Here is an 18,168-nt window from a genome sequence, read left to right as displayed (position 1 = left end):
ACAAAACTTCATTGGCTAATTGGCACCTGGATAATATCTAGCTATCTTAAATAGCTCTACAAAATGAGTGATTCTGTAATACAGTTTAGTGAGCAGTTGATTCGCAGGAGGACGATGTAGTAAATTACAATCACAGGTAATGCCGTCTCAACTTAACAACAGTTTGAACCCTTACAAAATTTGGAAGCCTGGGGCTACTTCTGAAATACACACGTGGTTCTTGCTAAAAATAAAAAGTAAATGATGGCAACACTTCGGTTTCTCGTGTTCCTCAATTTTACAATGAGTACACTGCACAACAACGGCATCCATCGTGGGACCAGGGTCCCAAAACTATACAGGCTAAAAACTGGTTATAAAGATTTTACTGTTAATGTGCCACAGTTCATGTTGCTGAAGAAAGAATAAGATGGGGGGGGGGGAGGTAGAAGGCGGAAACAAACCTTCGCAGCTTGTGTAAAATAGTCCAGTTCGTTTTTACAGGTATGTTAACCAATTTTCAAACGCAGCGTTTATATTTATATGTATATCAAAACATACCAGAATTACAGATTCCCCGCCCCCGTAAATTGTCCTGTGATACAAAAGCACCTTGTTTCAACGACCGCTGCTTCTTTTCGTGCCTTTAATTATATGTGCCACCAACGAGCTGCAAAACGTTTAGCGATGTTGGGCAGAGCTCTTTAAAAGGGAAAAGTCGGCAGTGTAGTTGGTCAGAAAAAAGATCGATTCTGGACTCCCTTCTCAGGCAAAACTCTCATCAGCGATCTCCATTCAGGACCGATCCCTTAGCTAGCAAGAGCCGTTGGAAATGAAGAGTTTTATATGTAATGGTTGCCGTAGCCATGAAATACTCATGTCGTTTTCACCGGCGCAAGGCAATCTCTGTGCACATTCTGAAATGACACGTGTGAAAGTTACAGCTTCTCTAATGAGTAGGAAATCTCTTGGGATGCTCGCCTGTTAGTTGGAATTACAATGCAAAACCAGGGGCTCTCGCCTAATATGTACTTCATCTTACTGGTGTGTATGTGTGTTTTGTCTGTAACTGTGTATATTCAGGGAGACTCATGAAAATGAGTATAGGTACCCACAGCTCCATTCGTGTGCTAATTACACACGATAAAAGTTAACAAGCCTGACATACACTAACAATTATTTTTAAACAATGCTTAGCCATTGTTGCATAGGCCGTACATAGTTTGTACTCACAGAGACTTGGAGTTTTCCATTTAAAAAATCCCAGCTAGGAAGAGTTATACCTGTTTAACAGCATTCGTCCCCTTCCAAGGAAAATGTATGAAAAATAATGGGAGGAAAAAGCATCCTGAGGGATAACTCGGGGGAGGGTTTGAGGCTCTGAAGGCAGTGAAATAGAGACACACACGATCACCAATATCTAGAAGCACACAGAGAAAGGGACAAAAATACTTGCCGGACACTTTTTTTTTCTTTAACAGATGCTATTCCATCTTACGGGCTACTGTATTAAAAAAAAGCCATGTCAAACTCTACGTGTATTAAATATCCGCTCCTTATTTCTGCCTGTCCCAGAGAAGCCTCGAGCAGACATTTCTACCACTCTGGGATTGTTTTAAATAGCCCAACGATGCTGGCTGTTTCAGAATGAAGCGGGGGTACTTTGCAAATACAACAGTGTCCTGGCCTTTTAAACTGCAAAGAAAAGAGACCCTCTCGCTTGCAGAGTCTGGAGATGGAGTGCGCGCTATGCACCTGTGTGGAGTAACGCAAGCCGATGGGATATGTGTGTGTATATATACATATCTATTGTGCTTAGACTCCGTCCTGCAGGGTCAGCCTTAAAGGAAGCATCTGTTTCCAATTAGCAGTCCCCGAGCTCCTGCTTGAGACGCACACTGTTCCCGGGCGAGGAGGTGCCCTTTGAGCACCCGCTCCGTTCAGAACAGCCCGGCCCCAAGTTTGTTCTGTATCACACTGAAACCACCTTCTCATGCAGCACACGCTTTTTCCATTACACCTCTGGCAACTGCCTGCCTTTCACACAGGCACACAAAGAGCCTTCTCTCTCCTGCAGCCCAGTTACTTACTAACTGTGAAAAGCTCGATCAAGCCACCACACATCCCCATACATCATGAAATGGCTCTTGAATACATTCAGGAGCGTTTCTGGGGCTAAGACACACACGATCGTGTTCAAATGTTGGTACTGAAATCACCTTGTGCCCCCACCTTTCCTTTTATAGGCTGAGACCCTCCCCCCTTCTTCTAATCCTTCTAGGACAGTATTGAGTTTATACAGATTTTTTAAAACACACACGACAGCGAGAGAGAGAGAGAACATCAGCGTTACAATGATTTTGCCTGAGTGTTCTGTATTTGTCTAAAGGATCTAATTTTTATGTTTCTAAATTATGCTACCTAAGACAGAAACCCAGCTAATTTCCCAGGCATAAAGTTAAGAGAAGAGTTAATTGCTGGGTGGTAGATCTTCAACCAAAGGGAAATATATGGGCTCCACGACCTCTGGATAACCTGGGTACCTTGGCACGAAATCTCTCAACAATATTTACTTACCTTGAAGTTGCTATTTTATTTATTTATTTTTTATTTCTTAAGGCATCTTTCGAGATGGTTGGAGCTCCTGGGCGAGCTCTAATTATAGTCAGCAGAAATGTGAATGGCTCAGTTCTGCAGGAATTGGATCTTAAAGGTGCTGGATAGAGAAGCTTATTGTATTCCTTCTGTCTCTCACGCCCAGACAAACTGGCGTTTTCGAAAAAAGCTTTACAATCCCCTCTGACTAGTTTGAAAGATATTTGAGCAATTAGGCATTAATTCGTCATGGACCAAAGTCAATTTCACTAAGCTATATCAGTTACCCAAACTTTAAAGCGTTCAAGCGGTGGAAATGGTACATTGAGGTGGAGGTAAGCAGCAGGAAATAAAAACAAGGAGTGGACAGAAAAGGAAGACTAGAGAAAACAACCGGAGGAATGTTAGTGGCAACGGTTTTTTTTTTCTTTCATTTTTAGCTGGAGAAAGCAATAATATGCACTTCATGTCTTCTGTAGAAAGATGATTTTTAATATCAAAAGAAAATTAACTGGAAAGCTCACCGGTCAAATCCCAGCCAATATATTTCAGGTACATGATGAGGGGAAACAATCGTGGAGATAAATCTCAAATTTAAGAAAGTTAAACAGGAGCAGTAGCAATGGTGTTTGAGATCTTCTCTTACATTTAATTTCCAGACTTTTAATTTGCAAGTGTCTTTTACACAAGAACAAACAATAAAATTAATTAAAAAGTCCCCCCTCCCAACATTTTACACCGATCATGATTCTCCTGCAATCAATGATGTGCAGCTAAGATGCAGAGGACAGCCTCCACCAACCGTCAGGGGGATTTTTCTAGGGGAGAGGAAAAGCTCATTTGGAGGCAAAGAAAAGGCTCAGGCATTGGGGTTATTCTTCATGAGTTCCACATCAGCTTCCACCATCTCTCTCACCAGCTCCTGCAAGAAGGAACAGCTTGTGGTGGTTATTCTGGTCTTTTGGAAGACTGAAAAGCCTGTTGCTTTTTTTTTTTTTTTTTAAGTTTAATTGCCAATCCATTGTGTGAAACTCCAGGCACTAAAACCAAAACCGACTCCACCCCTCAGACCCCTCATTTTCTGTATCATTTCAATTATTATTTTACTTTTAGGGAAAAGTTAATTTTGATGTTAAGGGCAGCAAACAGAAGTCCAGGAAAGCAAATCCCGGGGCGCTGTCAAATCCAGAGACAATTGAGCAGTAATTTAAAAAATACCACAATTTATGAGAAATACCCTCCTGAAGGATCCGCTATGAAAATAGCAGTGACATGACATTTAAATGCCTTATTAATAGAAACCTTGGTTTGTTTTATTTGTGTATTTCCATGCTTTAAGTTGAGTGCTGTGCTTCTTTTCTACAGTTTTATTCCGCCGGGGCTTGGCTTTTAAGGCTGGGACTGTAATTAAAGCTAATCATTTTCCAAAATGTCCAGCACCACAAGATTCAGTCCAAAGAATATTAAAGCATTCAATCCTTCAATAGGAGCAGCTGGATTCTTAAATAGCCTTCATGTAATCATTATTGAAACAGCAATTTCTCTTTTTGTTCACCAGTTAAGAGCTCCCCTCTTTCCACAAAGCTACACAAACACGGCAGGAATAACACAGTCCAGTAAGAGAACTTACATCAAAAGTGACTCTGGGTTTCCAATTCAGTTTTTGTTCTGCTTTGGTACGATCTCCTTGAAGAAAATCCTGGGAAAAGGAAAAGAAAAACCATTGCGCGACCTCTTTGTGTGTTCCTTGTTGCAGTGTGTAACGTTTGCCACTGCAGTGCTTGCTCCGTATCTAAAGCATCTTGAGGCCCCCAGCAGCTTGTCTTTAAAAGACTGAAGCTAGACCAAAACCCTTCAGGCTAACGAAACTATTGGCCTGGCTCCCTTAACAGGTTGCAGTTGAGGTGGAAAGGTAAGGCAAGGGCCACACAAAACTGCTGACAGCTATTGTCTAGCACCACTTATGTAAGAGGCTCCTCTGTTCACACGCATGTCCCTGTAAGTCCTTGGCTAGATCAGCGTCGTTACAGGACACCCTTAGACACGCTGACAAAAATCATTTATTTTTGATTGTGCAATTTCAGTTGAAGCTCAGATGCCTATAAATCACCAGGATGCACATTTAAAAAACCTAGCACAGGCTATTTAAAACGTAAGGAGTAATTCTTCTTTACATCAAACCTTATTGACTCTTTAATGGTGAACCCTTTACATTAAGTTGTCATATGTCCCGATCACGCTACTAAGAGAGCTGTTTCAAATTATTGCATTTTTTCCCTTTTGGTTAAACAGAAGTAAATCACAAAGCAAACATGACAACTGAAATGTTCTCTCTAAAATAAAAAACATGTGATCATGGAAAGACAGTGCTGGATAACTGTTAGAAGCCCTGTTACTGCATTGTTAATAGGGCAGTGATGGCAGTCCAGCAGATAACCTGGAGAGTGAAAGCTTTTGGCACACTATTTTTTACAAGAAGTAACTTGAACATGCATGTGGAAATAAAGGTAACTGGATATATAACAACTAGATAGGGAGAAACTACCCTGAAACAGTATTACAGGAACCCAGACGCTGTTAGTCAACCACATCTTTATGATTCAAGCCTATTTAAAGCGCCACAAACACACACATGCTGCATCTCTAATGAAACTGAAATATTTGATTATTTATTGTTTCTAGATTAAACATTAGTTATACACATATCCCCCTTTGCTTGAATTTATATACACAACTCACCTAAAACACAATTAAAAGCTTTCTGTATGTGAAAGGATAGCTGTATAATTCCACAGCAAATTGTCTTTCCCCTTGAGGGGCGGGAATGTTTGGGATAAATTCTGCCTTCATATTTGACTTCAGTGATGTAACACAGCAGTTTTGGTGTCTCTAAAACTGGAAAAATGTGGGTTTTTTTCCCCCTCCTTCCTCCATCCTTTCTGACCAGTGATGGAGCTAATGAGCATTTTGTGGCATCAACTCTCCAAAAGAAGTACTGCAGCACACACAACGTTCCAGATACCATCTTCTTGCATGCCTGTGATCATGTTAACTTCAAAAAATTGCCTCGCCCTGTGCCAAATGTAGGAAATGCTTCTTCATAAGTGTGCTACATAAAACTAGAGTTCGCTTCCAGGAGCAGAGGAAAATCACCTCAGGTACTGTACTGCAGATGGGGATGTGGAACAAACAGCTCTGCTGAAAATGAATTATTAAAAATGCTGCCTGGAACAGTCTGTATGCTAAAAATAATGCTGGCTTCCTCCAGAAAAGACTAAACAGCCAGATCAAAACAAAATAAAATGACAAGCAAAATCATTTTGTTTTCCTAAGTTCTCCTAAACATTTCCTACTGCAATTCTATCAGGGCGTTTGGAAATTGCAATAGACATTTGGGGCTAAATTCAGTAAAACCCTTCCCAATTTGAGTAATCAGATTATTCAGGAATACCCAGGTGAGCATAGCATTGTAAAATCTGGCCCTGAAATAGGAAAGACTCTCATTGACTTTGAATCAGGTTCTAAATCCAAATGGAAGTATTTAATGCATGCCCTCTCTCTCTCATTTTAGTTTAACATGCATTATATACATCCAGAAGAAAAACCCTCTTAAAATACACATTCTGTACAAAACCAGTTCCCTTTCAATCAATACCAATGCAAGCTGTTTTAAACATTTAAACCATTAGCTAGTAACTTAGTATTTTTAATATAATCTAATTTAAAAAGTCAATGAAAAGGTATGTAACAAAATCAGTGTTTCATTTTTATAAACATTGTATAAAGTAACAATTTTACACCCACAATCTTTATTTCAAAAACAGATTCTTTCAAAACCCTGCCAAATCTAGGGTATTTTTTTTTTTAATTCATTGTGGAAAAAGGTCAAGAGACATGGGATGTCATTGTCTCATTGCACAGCAAATAAGTTTACAGGAAAAATCTGTATATGCTGCTTTAAAAGGTTTGGGAACAGTCTTTAAACTTTCTAACAAAAATGTTCTCCTTTACAACCATTCATCTCCAAAATGTGTTTTTCAATTCAAACCCTCCATTCAAAAACAAAAGCGCTCAATTGTTGATAAGCAAAAAATAAGATTTGTTTTTCAGATCAATGAAAGTTCTAAAGTTGCAGTGATTACATCTGTATGGTGTATATAAGATAACACAGAAGCTAGTATATGAAATCAACTTAAGAATGTAAGATAAAAAACAAAAGAGAAACCTTTACAAAGTTCACATACTTCAACAATAAAATAGTAAAAGTATTATGGTGCTTAGTTTGTAAAAAGATTTACTATATATGATAATACAATTTTCCCCATCTGATACAGGTTAAAACATTTTAAATGACTTTCCTAAAGAAGTTTATATACTTTCTTGAAACCCTATTTTACAATAAGATTTAGTTATAAATAGCATTATATAACCAGAATTTCTTCCTATGGCTGTTTTAAGCTGTTCAGCTATAAAAGTTAGTAGATAGAAGAGAAAGTGCATACGAAAAACAATATTATAGTTTAAACCAATCATCATAACATTACAACTACATTCAAGGATTGAATGTATTGTTACTGAAAGCATGAAACACAGAATGGAAATGTTCTTCACGATGACTGGAAAAAGCTATTACTGATTAAAGGATTGTATTGCAGCCATGTTTCCTGTATTTTTCTACAAGTAGCTCATAATATGAAAACAATAAAGTAATTACAATTCAATAAGAATATTTGAAAACACTCTTGTAACTGAATCACTGCTTGTTTATGTAATTAAAGTCTTTCATTGAAACTAGAGCTGCACCTATTTAACTTTCAAATTTAGTCTTATAAAGTATTTCTGCAGGATTTTTTGTATCGTGTTTTAGGCACACAATGTATAAAAAGAAAGTTCCTTGACTTCATGTAGAATTCAAGGGAATAGACAGGCAACTAAGAGGTTTTGTTTTGTTTTTACCAAAGCTCAAAATGGTAATTGTTTTGTGTTATTTTACAGTACTTGGACTTTGCAAATAAAACAACAGTGAAGTGTTTACGTATCCATTTTAGGAGGAAGTGCCATCACACTCTTATTTTCCATGAAAAAGAAAATGAAGCATATAAATGGCAAGTTTTACATGTGAGTTACAACTTGTTCCTGAATATGGAAAGCTGAGCACTCAGTGAAGTAGCTAAAGGGGTAAAAAGGCAACAGCCAAATTGTCTGTTGCCATTTAACACTATTGTAACAATCTCTGACAGATTTAACTTCACTTAGCTGTGATAGGATCTTCTCTCTAGGCCAGGGAAAAGAATGAATCTGATATGATCTTTTCTATTTGTCTAGCCCTCTCCTCCTCTGTTTATAATTATAGCTTAAAGCTTAAATGTGCTAAAAAACAACCAAAAAACCTCCCACCCCCTTAAAACCACCTCTACATTTTATTAAATCTGATTTTATGGAGATTCAGTTTTATAGTTCAATCCAAGCTCAAACAAATGAACAAAAAGGTGCAAACATGAGTACAGAGAAACTTGCTGTGTAGTGTGGGCTGGCATTTTTAAGTTCTAAAACCCAGATAAAAAAATGTAAAATATTTCTGTGTAAATATCACATTTCCTGAGCTCAGGTTCTGAGTGTCATCACTACTTTTATTTTGACTCATTAGGTGAATGATCTGGTTTCACTGTGCAATTTATTACTCTCTAATTCAATTAAATTTAACTGAAAATTTGAAAAGACTCAAGACAACATGAGGGGCGGGAAAGCCTACAGATTGCTTAAAAGTACTGTAAGTTTTCTCGTAACACTACAGTTGATCTAATCACATTTAGATTAATTCATTTAACTCAACATTTAGGGTCAGATTCTGCCCCCAGTTACACCAGTGCAAATCCAGAACAAAACTAATGAGGTTATGGGTGCTATAAAACACCTACGGTGAAATGCTGACCCCATGGAAGTCAATGGCAAAACTCCCATTGACTTCAACGAGGATAGAATTTCATCCCTAAAATAGACAGAGTTGACCTGAATTGTAATAGTTCTGCAGCTGGAAAGTTGTGGTGGTCACATTCACAAGATGATGCATAAAGTTTTTCTGGAAGGTGACTTCTTATGTCACAGATATCTTATAAACTGATAAAGGGGTTAGACGAAGCTCTGAGAAGTCACTAAACTAAGTGCCTGTTCCTGCAATTCTTTGCCTGAGAAAGGTTGTCAGAATTGGGCTTCTAGGTCACAATGTTTTCAAGAATGTAGTAATTTGAATGCCCATTTTTCTCCTCTATCCGATGTATTTCCTTCTTGAGACAGCCCTCTCATCTTTGACTCACGCTATGAGAAAAACAACCATTTAAGTAGTCTGTAATATTGTCTAATTTCTCCATTTCTTTAATTTTTGGGGCACATGCTGAGACCATCTGATCTTCCCTGTATGTATTTTATTACACAGAATATCCTTCCCTCTTCAGGTACTTTTTGGAGCAGTTTTCATATGTAGTTTTAATAAGAGATCATGTAACACAGCCCATTGACCGGTCAGCCCAATAGCATGTTTGGGTGTCTGCTACACTTCACTGTTAAAACATAGCAGACTTTGTTAAATCATTTCCTGAAATCAGTTAGTTAGGGAGGAGATTGATCAATCAGACAACCCATGATACTCAAGATGTATATGCATCGCTAACTGCAGCAACTGCGTAATTCAATTGCTGTCGCCCTTATCTTCTATTCCCCTAACACTCCCATTACTTGTCACCAGGCTGTGTTATACTGTGTGCCCTAACTATGGCCCTGTTCCTGCAAAGACTTAGGTGCGTGAATGGTCCCATTGGCTTAAATGGAAATATTCACTGTGTAAAGTTAATCACGTGTGTAAATCTGCAGGATTGGAGCCATAGAGCCTCAAAACACACATTACTGAGCTCAAACGAAGAAGTACATGGAGCTAGTCATAATAGTCTGGTAGTAGGTGCTTGCAGGATTGAGCCCTGATACTCTGAGACTTTCAAGGCAGGGGACGTTGTCTTAATTTGTCTGTAAAGTGCCATACAAACTACAAATATATAATAAAAGACTGACTCCTGTAAGCACTGTAAAGAAGAAGGGAGTGTTAAGATGAAGTGTGTCAATAAGGAAAGTCCCAAATCTACACACAAACAGAGAAAACATCTTGAGGCACTTAAGAAGGGCAGTTATTGAGTGGCATTCCGTTTTCATTTTCCACACTGTTCTTAGAAAAGCAAAGTTGTGGAACAGTTAACATATCAAGGGAATAAAAGAATGCCAGTGAATTTAGTTCCCTATCTAAATTTGTTTAAAGGTGGCATGAGCAGGCTAATTTTCACTCTAATGTCAGTGATTTCTCTCCCCCGAAATATAGTACTTTTCACAAAGAGCCCCAGAGAAAGACCAGGGCAAATGCCTATATGGTAGAAACCCTCAAAATGAACTTGGATATTGTGAAACTCCATTGGCAATATAAATCCTGACCTTTTTCCTAAGTCTATTTTAATAGGCAAAAATTGTTTGCTTAGGAAACTTCACATATAATCCAAACATTTCTGTGGAATAGAACGGGACTTCAGCATGGGGCTGATTTTGAGAGGTGCTGAGCACTTGCGATTGACTTCAGTGGGCTATGGGTGCTCAGTACCTTCAGGATAAGGCCCAATCAAAGGGTTCCATTGTATGTGCTAATATCAACGAAACATAAATCAAATGAGATCAGCCTTTCCTCTACCACAAACCAGACACATTACAGCAGTGTCTTTAATTGATCTGTTTGATAATCTTTAATTTGATCAGTCTCCAAAGAGGCAGGCATGAGAACGCACAGCAGTAATAAACAGAAGGGTGATAATTAGTCATGAATATTCTCTCTCCTCTCTTTCCCTCCTCCCCTGCCCCCACTTTATTGCTGCGTATCAGCACAAATTGAAGCTGAAGCCAGACCTCTCTTTTAATGACAGGGGGTGATAAGAGACACGAAGAAAACAGCAAACTGTCTGGTCTGCTCAGGAAGTTGGGAATCAGTGGCATTGTCCATCAGGGAGTCCAACAGAATGCCGTCAGTGCTAAAACAATGCTTCAGCTCAACTTCAGGGAAATTGAGTCAGTCAGCACTGGCTCTGACAAGCACACTGACATTGAAGATAAAATGGCAAATGGAGCAAAACAGAGGGAGCTGGCCCTCTGCATGGTATGATTCTCGTCGCCAGAGCGTTATCGCTTTGATGGAGGCAGTGCACAAGTTAATCAACACGAGAGCATAATGCATGGGTACCTCTTAGGAGAGCATATGCAGACATTAGGTTACTACAGTTATTATCTTTGTGCAAAAGTCAGCTGAGTTACATGCCTAATATGGTCAAGTTTTAGTTAGTCTTTTCATTTGCCAGATGAAGCCTGAGAAAATGTCTTGGCAAAAATTATTCTTTGGTCCAGATAAAATTCCTCCTGAGTTTGGGCTTGATGAGAAGACCACTAACTTTAAAGGGCTTTGGATCAGGCCTTCAGTTGCTCAACACAAGTCTTCTTTACTGGAGATTTTTACAGGCCAGCTACTGTTACAGTGTAACCAGTTTGAGCCCAGATACTCCTCAGGAACATGAGATTCATGTTTACATATGTCACCGTCCATACATGTGGAATAGTCTTACAAGAAGAGTGCAGGAAGCCCCACAACTCAGGACTTTTGAAAACTAGACTGGACACTAGAGATGGAAATTCTGGCCCTACTGAAGGCAATGGCAAAACTATAATTGACATCAGTGGGGCCAGGATTTCACCCTAGAAATGTACCGTAGGGCACAATCCTGCATTTGCAGGGAGATATACTGGATGAGCCAACTCCGGCTTCTATGATTCTGCAAACACAATGATAATCCCAGTTTGGGACACTGCAGACACCAATGAAGGCTTCCACTTAATGAGATCTTTTGAAGTGTAACAGGTGCCTATGATAAGAACGGTAAGAATTCCAGGGAAGATTAATTAGATTAAATCAACTACCCTTACACATACCATTTATTATATAAATCCTGAGTATGGTGAAAAAAAACCCTAAAAACATGGGACAATATACTATTTTGTGTGTGTATGTGCATATATTCAAATTTAAAACACACACACACACACACACTGTTTAAATGAGTGGCCACATAGCAGCTGAAGACTGAAATCTTAATTACAGTGCATTGATTTTGCTGCCCCCCACTGCAACACAGAAAACTTATTCAAGCAGGCTTTGGGTATGGCTACACTTACAGCTGTACAGCGCTGGGAGTTAAATCTGTCTTCGTACAGCTGTGTGGGGAAAGCGCTGCAGTATGGCCACACTGACAGCTACCAGCTCTGCAGTGTGGCCACATTTGCAGCATGTGCAGCGCTGTTGGGAGTGGTGCATTGTGGGCAGCTATCCCAGAGTTCAAGTGGCTGCAATGTGCTTTTCAAAAGGGGGGGTGGGGTGGAGTGTGACTGGGAGCGTGGGGGAGACAGAGAGAGTGGATTTTTGGAGCTGACACTGTTGTCAGCTCCCTGCCTTGCAAGTTCTAAGGACTGGAAGATACACAGCACCAACCTTCAATCATTTTAAAAGTTTCGACCCCTTCCCCCACCCCTCTTATTCACTAAATGCAAATTATGCACTCCTAAATAGCCTTCAGACCACATAAGCAGCTATTCAACACGGACTCCCCCCTCCCCCTTCTCCTCCCCCTCCCCCGTGTGGCTTCTCTCCTCAAGCAAACAGCTGTGAACATTCCAAAGCAATTCCCCTGCCTGCCTCTGCTCGCTCGCTCAGCAAACAGGAGCTGTGTTTGTTTTTTAGATAAGCAGCTCCGGGGTGCCCGGAGTTCAGCCACTCTTCTGGTCTGTTGTGAACAGGCATTCTGGGATACCTCCTAATACCCTGGAGGCCAATTACAGTGCTTTTGGTGGCCACACTTGACGAGCAGCGCTGCATCACCAGCGCTGCAATCATTACACCCCAAGCAGACCAGATGTACAGCCAGCCCTGTAGCCAGGGAGTTACAGCGCTGGATGTGCCTTGCAAGTGTGGACAGTTACTAAGTTGCAGAGCTGTAAACCCACCACCAGCGCTGCAACTCTCCAGTGTAGCCATGGCCTCAGTCTATGGCCATGTCTACATCTAAAATTTTGCAGCGCTGGTTGTTACAGCTGTATTAGTACAGCTGTATAGGGCCAGCGCTGCAGAGTGGCCACACTTACAGCAACCAGCGCTGCAAGTGGTGTTAGATGTGGCCACACTGCAGCGCTGTTGGGCGGCTTCAAGGGAGGTTCGGAGAACGCGAGAGCAAACCGCGGCGAAGCTGGTCTCCTTTCCCGGTTTGCTCTCTCGTTCCCCGAACCCCCGAACAAGCAGGTCTCCTTCCCTGCGGTTTGCTGGGTGGTTCGGGGAACGCGAGAGCAAACCCGGGAAAGGAGACCAGCTTCGCCGCGGTTTGCTCTCGCGTTCCCCGAACAAGCAGGTCTCCTTCCCTGCGGTTTGCAGGGTGGTTCCGGGAAACGCGAGAGCAAACCGCGGCGAAGCTGGTCTCCTTCCCCGGTTTGCTCTCGCGTTCCCGGAACCACCCAGCAAACCTCAGGGAAGGAGACCTGCTTGCTCGGGGTTCGGGGAACGCGAGAGCAAACCGCGGCGAAGCTGGTCTCCTTTCCCGGTTTGCTCTCGCGTTCCCGGAACCACCCAGCAAACCTCAGGGAAGGAGACCTGCTTGCTCGGGGTTCGGGGAACGCGAGAGCAAGCCGGGGAAGGAGACCAGCTTGATTACCAGAGGCTTCCTCAGGTATGCTGGGATACCTGCTTATTCCACGGAGGTCAAGAAAAGCGCTGGTAAGCGTCTATACTTGATTACCAGCGCTGGATCACCAGCGCTGGATCCTCTACACCCGAGACAAAACGGGAGTACGGCCAGCGCTGCAAACAGGGAGTTGCAGCGCTGGTGGTGCCCTGCAGATGTGTACACCTCCTAAGTTGCAGCGCTGTAACTCCCTCACCAGCGCTGCAACTTTCTGATGTAGACAAGCCCTATATTAGAAAGTTGTGCTGCTTTAACTACACTGGTATAGTTAAAGTGATACAACTCCCCTGGTGTGGATGCAGTTATAGTTGTATAATGGTACTTTATACTGATGTAGCTATTCCCATATGGAAGGGGAATAATTACAAATCACCTTTATACATCTAACTGAAATAGTTACACAGTACCAGTAAAACCCCTAATGGTAGACCAGACCTTAAAGATGCACATGTAAATACACATTCTTTCCCTCTGATATTGTGTATCCAGCCAGCCAGGCCCACACATGTGCACAGAGCTAAAAACCTTTGGGTTAACTTGCAAAAAAAAATCTAAGTAAATAACGTGAAACCACATTTTATTACAAACAAAACAGAGTTGTTCAAATTTTCTAGAGAAATGAGTGAGCTTTACTAATAGTGGGATCCTTCTAGAAGGCAGTACAGGAGGCAAAATGAGAAGGTCATTTCCAGTTGTGACATCATAGAAGAATACCATTTTAGCATTCAGCCCATCTTTTCATTAGTAAATCAATTTTTTTGTTTGTTAATTACTGAACTGTATTATGTTGTATCTTGTGTTCCATTATGCCCTGATCTTTTGAAAACTCTTGTGGAAGTGAATGGGACTTTTGCCTGAGTAAGGAATGAAGAATTGGGTAATCACATTCTGATTCTACAAGCACTTGTTACCAGGCAGAGAGCTTATTATTGCAAGTGAGAGGCTCTTTAAATGTAATTGCCATAGATAATTTTTAATTACATCTGAAGATTATTTTCCTCATCATTTCCCCTTCCTGTCGTGTTTTTCATGGTATCTTTATTTATTTACTTATTTTACTATATTATTAAAGTTGTTTGATTTCAAGAGGATTAATTATGTAGTAAAAATGTGGATGAAGGCGGTGGAATCAGGTATTCAATGCTTATGTGGCAAGCTGCTGACCCACGCTTAAAAACCTTTGATCCGTTCACTGATCTGCTCAGAGGGTGAAAATTGAAAACTGGCCTCCTGCTATGTTGCTAAATTTTAACTCTGCCACAGAAATACAGTCCATCACTTTTAAAAACTATTTATTCATTTAAAAAGTGATAGTAGGTTTGCCAATCATTGCTACGTAAGTATCAGAAACGAAAATGATAATCACAACAGTGAGGTTTTTATTTTTTGGTCAACCTATTTACTACTGTGGGCCACATCCAATACTACCTTGATGGCCCTGAGAATGTCACATGGGCCACAGTTGTGTGTTGATTGGGCTGCAAGTGGCCCACGAGCCGCAGGTTGAGAACCACTGGTTAAGAGAAATGTTATAAAGTAATAGAATAATCAAGTCTCTATTTAACAGGGTGTTACCATATTACAGAGTGAATCTCTTTACAACATCCAAGCCATGTGATTTCTGGGGATTTCATTAATTTGAGTGAAACTACTGTCTCGACTCATATTTAGCAAACCAGGCATTTCTATAACAAAAATTTAAAAAATTGGACAGGTGTGCCCCCTCCCCCCAAGGTCAATGCACAGTGTTAGATATTTGATTACCATTTAATCAAAATTCAAAGTATCTATCTGTCCTCTGTCTATTTTGCTGGGTACATTATTGATGTGTTAATTTTTCCATAACAACCACCTATATTTTTGGAAACCATTTCTCTAGTTCTGGGCTATTTTTCTTATTCCAATTAGAGGTTATCAGTAGGCTAGCAGCTGCTAACAATTGAAAGATGAACTCTTCATTTCTTTGAGCATGACCATTTCTGCTAAGAAATCTCAGGAGATTATTTTGATACAAAACTAGGGATAAAGCATTTCACTAAAAAACAACCTCCCTCCCCTCCAAAAGGAATAATGAAATCTGAGTTTCATTTTGTCTTTGGACATGTCACCTCCAATATTTCCCTTTATAGACTCTCACGTATATCATGACTGCTTGACAAAAAACCTCAAACTAATATATTTTAATTCTATAATAGGGATGTCTAAAGGTACGTTTCTATCACTGTTCTACCATCACTACTTTGTTATGATGTAAATGTAATATCTGATGAAGGAGAATGTAATTAACTTTTTATTAAACAAAAACCTGATTTTTTTAAAAAATGAAAAGTTTTTTTCCCCCACAAAAATTTGAGTTTAATCAAAAAGCCATTTTCGGACTTAAAAAGTTTTGATGGAAACATTTCAACAGCTGTGACCATCATATATTATTTCCCTTTCTTGGATATATGTTTAGCTAATAACCTCAAACCGTTAAAGGCTAAGTTGTGACTTGGACCATAGGCCTGGACAGAAAAGTAAAAACCCCTTTTACTCTGCTACTTTGTCTATTCGGACCTTGGATTCACTTACTTTCTACCCAGGAGCAGGTGGGCAGGAAGCAGGAGGAGAGGGAAGAGGTGGGGAATGAGTGGATTCTTGTCTCCACCCACTCATGTGGAGTCAGCATGAGAGAAGGGTTAATAATTTGCTGCTGTTATAGGTCAATATATATCCCAGAGCCACAATTCCTTTCCTAGCACAAAACAACTATATGCTGCCCCTTGTTATTGGTTGTGTTCTAGAGAGACAATCTAGCCCTAAATGTCTTAATTACCAGTCATACTTGATTCATTGTCTATAAGCACTCTTTCTACCTGCATCTCAATTAATCACTGACAATTGTCAGAATCAGATATCAGCAGAGGATAACTGGAGATAATGTAGGATTTTAATGTTTAAAAGTTCAAGAGTTATGTTTACCTTACATGCCTAACAGCCACAAAAATTATCTGTATTTAAAGAGAGCCATTTAAATGTGCAAAGAGTAAAACAACGGGGGGAGGAGGGCGGGGAGGGTTCTATGGGCCCTCCATGAAGCTGGCACATAGGTTGCTTTATTTCCCCTCAAACACTTCTCATTACAAAACTAATGATCCATGAAAGGGTTAAAGTAAAACACAGTAGGATAATTTTACATTCTGAGCATGTCCTGAAAGTATTCTTCAGCATGCTCGATAGAGGAGGAAATCCAAGCAGTGGCCTTTCACATGACATCATAAAAGCCTAATTTATCACCAGCCACCAAACATCTAGAAAATCATAACATCCTTTCAGGAAAACCATGTGCAAAATAATCAGATTTACTTTGATGAAAGCTTTAGAATACAAGTCCAAGTAGGATGCTACAAATAGTAACCCTTTGCAGGTACTTACCATAGCTAACACCTCAGACTCATGTTTTGCCCAGTAGGAGGCTGCTGCATTTCCTGCTCATAAATAAGTTTATTATTATATTGTATAGGTATGCCACCAAATCAGACGGTTGAAGACAAAGGGTCAGATCCTGGCCAACGTGAAGTCTGCTGTGCACCACTCTGGTGATAGAAAGCAGCTTTAAGAGGCCAACTGAGGACCCCCTTTCCATAGGAAGATCCCTCCAGCAGTTCAGAGGTGATTTAGATGGTCCTATGCTCCCCTCAAGTCCTGGTGCAGGTGCCTCAGGGTTGTAGTCTGAGCACAGCTTTCATGATCCTTAGCTACTGGAATAGCCATTGGGGGTGGACATTTGGTATAAAGACAACATTGGCTCCCTCCCCTTTTGGTTTCTGAGCTGAGCATGCTCAAATAGCCCCAAGAGCTGGGCTCACAATCTAATCCATCAAAAAAGGCTCACTTATATATTACATGGCCTGATTTTCAGCACCAAACACCTACAGCTTGTTGAGGTCAGTCAGGAGCGGCGCCAGGATTTTTGGCGCCCTAGGCGGGGGTCCTTCTGTGCTCCTGGTTGGCAGCAATTCGGCGGCGGGGTCCTTCCGCGCTCTCGGTCTTCTGGGCACTTCAGCAGCGGGTCCCTGAGCGAGTGAAGGACCCGCTGCCGAAGACCTGGAGTGCGGAAGGACCCCCTGCCGCCGAATTGCTGCCGAAGACCTGGAGCGCAGAAGGATCCCCTGCCGCCAAATTGCCGCCGAGGGCGGCAAAATGACGCTCCCCGCCAAATCCTGGCACCCTAGGCGACTGCCTAGGTCGCCTAAATGGAAGCGACGGCCCTGAGTTCAGTAGGAGTCGTGGGTGCTCAACACCTCTGAAAATCAGGCCGCAGAGTCAAATCAGACTATAGGTGGAGCACGAGGGAATATCTCCAAGTTAGTTGTGGATCATCCTCAAGGTTGGTTGAAGTGTTCTACCAACATCATTTGTTAAAAGCAATCACAAAAATTAAAATCCTAATCTGGGCACAAGGAAGCCCTCCACCCACTTACACACTGCATGTAAGCTGTACATTTCATCCAAGGATCCAAAAATACTTTACAAAGATGAGAGAGAGGTCTGTCTGTCTATCAGGACTCAAAGCATTCTGTGTATTCTAAATGGGTGATTTTTCTGGCCCAGTGAAAATACACATGGACTTATCATAATGTTATTCTAAATCTCCAATTAACATTAATTCAAGAAGCAAAACATGACTGAAAAAAATCAAATAATCTTGCATTTACAAAATAAATCAAATGAGTGCATTTCTTTGATTTAAAAATTAGATATTCTAGAACATAATATATGACCATGAACATATTTTAAGTGAACAACATAT

General features: G+C 40.7%; 1 protein-coding gene across 1 annotated transcript in view; it reads right to left on the bottom strand.

The window, feature by feature from the left end:
• Positions 1–3,033: 3,033 nt before the first annotated feature.
• The window catches only part of GMDS (GDP-mannose 4,6-dehydratase), a 550,007-nt gene continuing 534,872 nt past the window's right edge, over positions 3,034–18,168 (bottom strand). Inside the window, exons 10-11 of the mRNA XM_050940196.1 lie at positions 4,205–4,273; positions 3,034–3,496 (exon numbers count right to left, since the gene is read on the bottom strand). Of these exons, the coding sequence (XP_050796153.1) occupies positions 3,434–3,496; positions 4,205–4,273 (132 nt within the window). The 3' untranslated portion in view covers positions 3,034–3,433. The remainder of the gene's footprint in view (positions 3,497–4,204; positions 4,274–18,168) is intronic.

The sequence above is a fragment of the Gopherus flavomarginatus genome, chromosome 2, assembly GCF_025201925.1.
Source record: "Gopherus flavomarginatus isolate rGopFla2 chromosome 2, rGopFla2.mat.asm, whole genome shotgun sequence".
NCBI classification, from domain to species: domain Eukaryota; kingdom Metazoa; phylum Chordata; order Testudines; family Testudinidae; genus Gopherus; species Gopherus flavomarginatus.
This window is presented reverse-complemented; position numbering and strand designations above follow the sequence as displayed.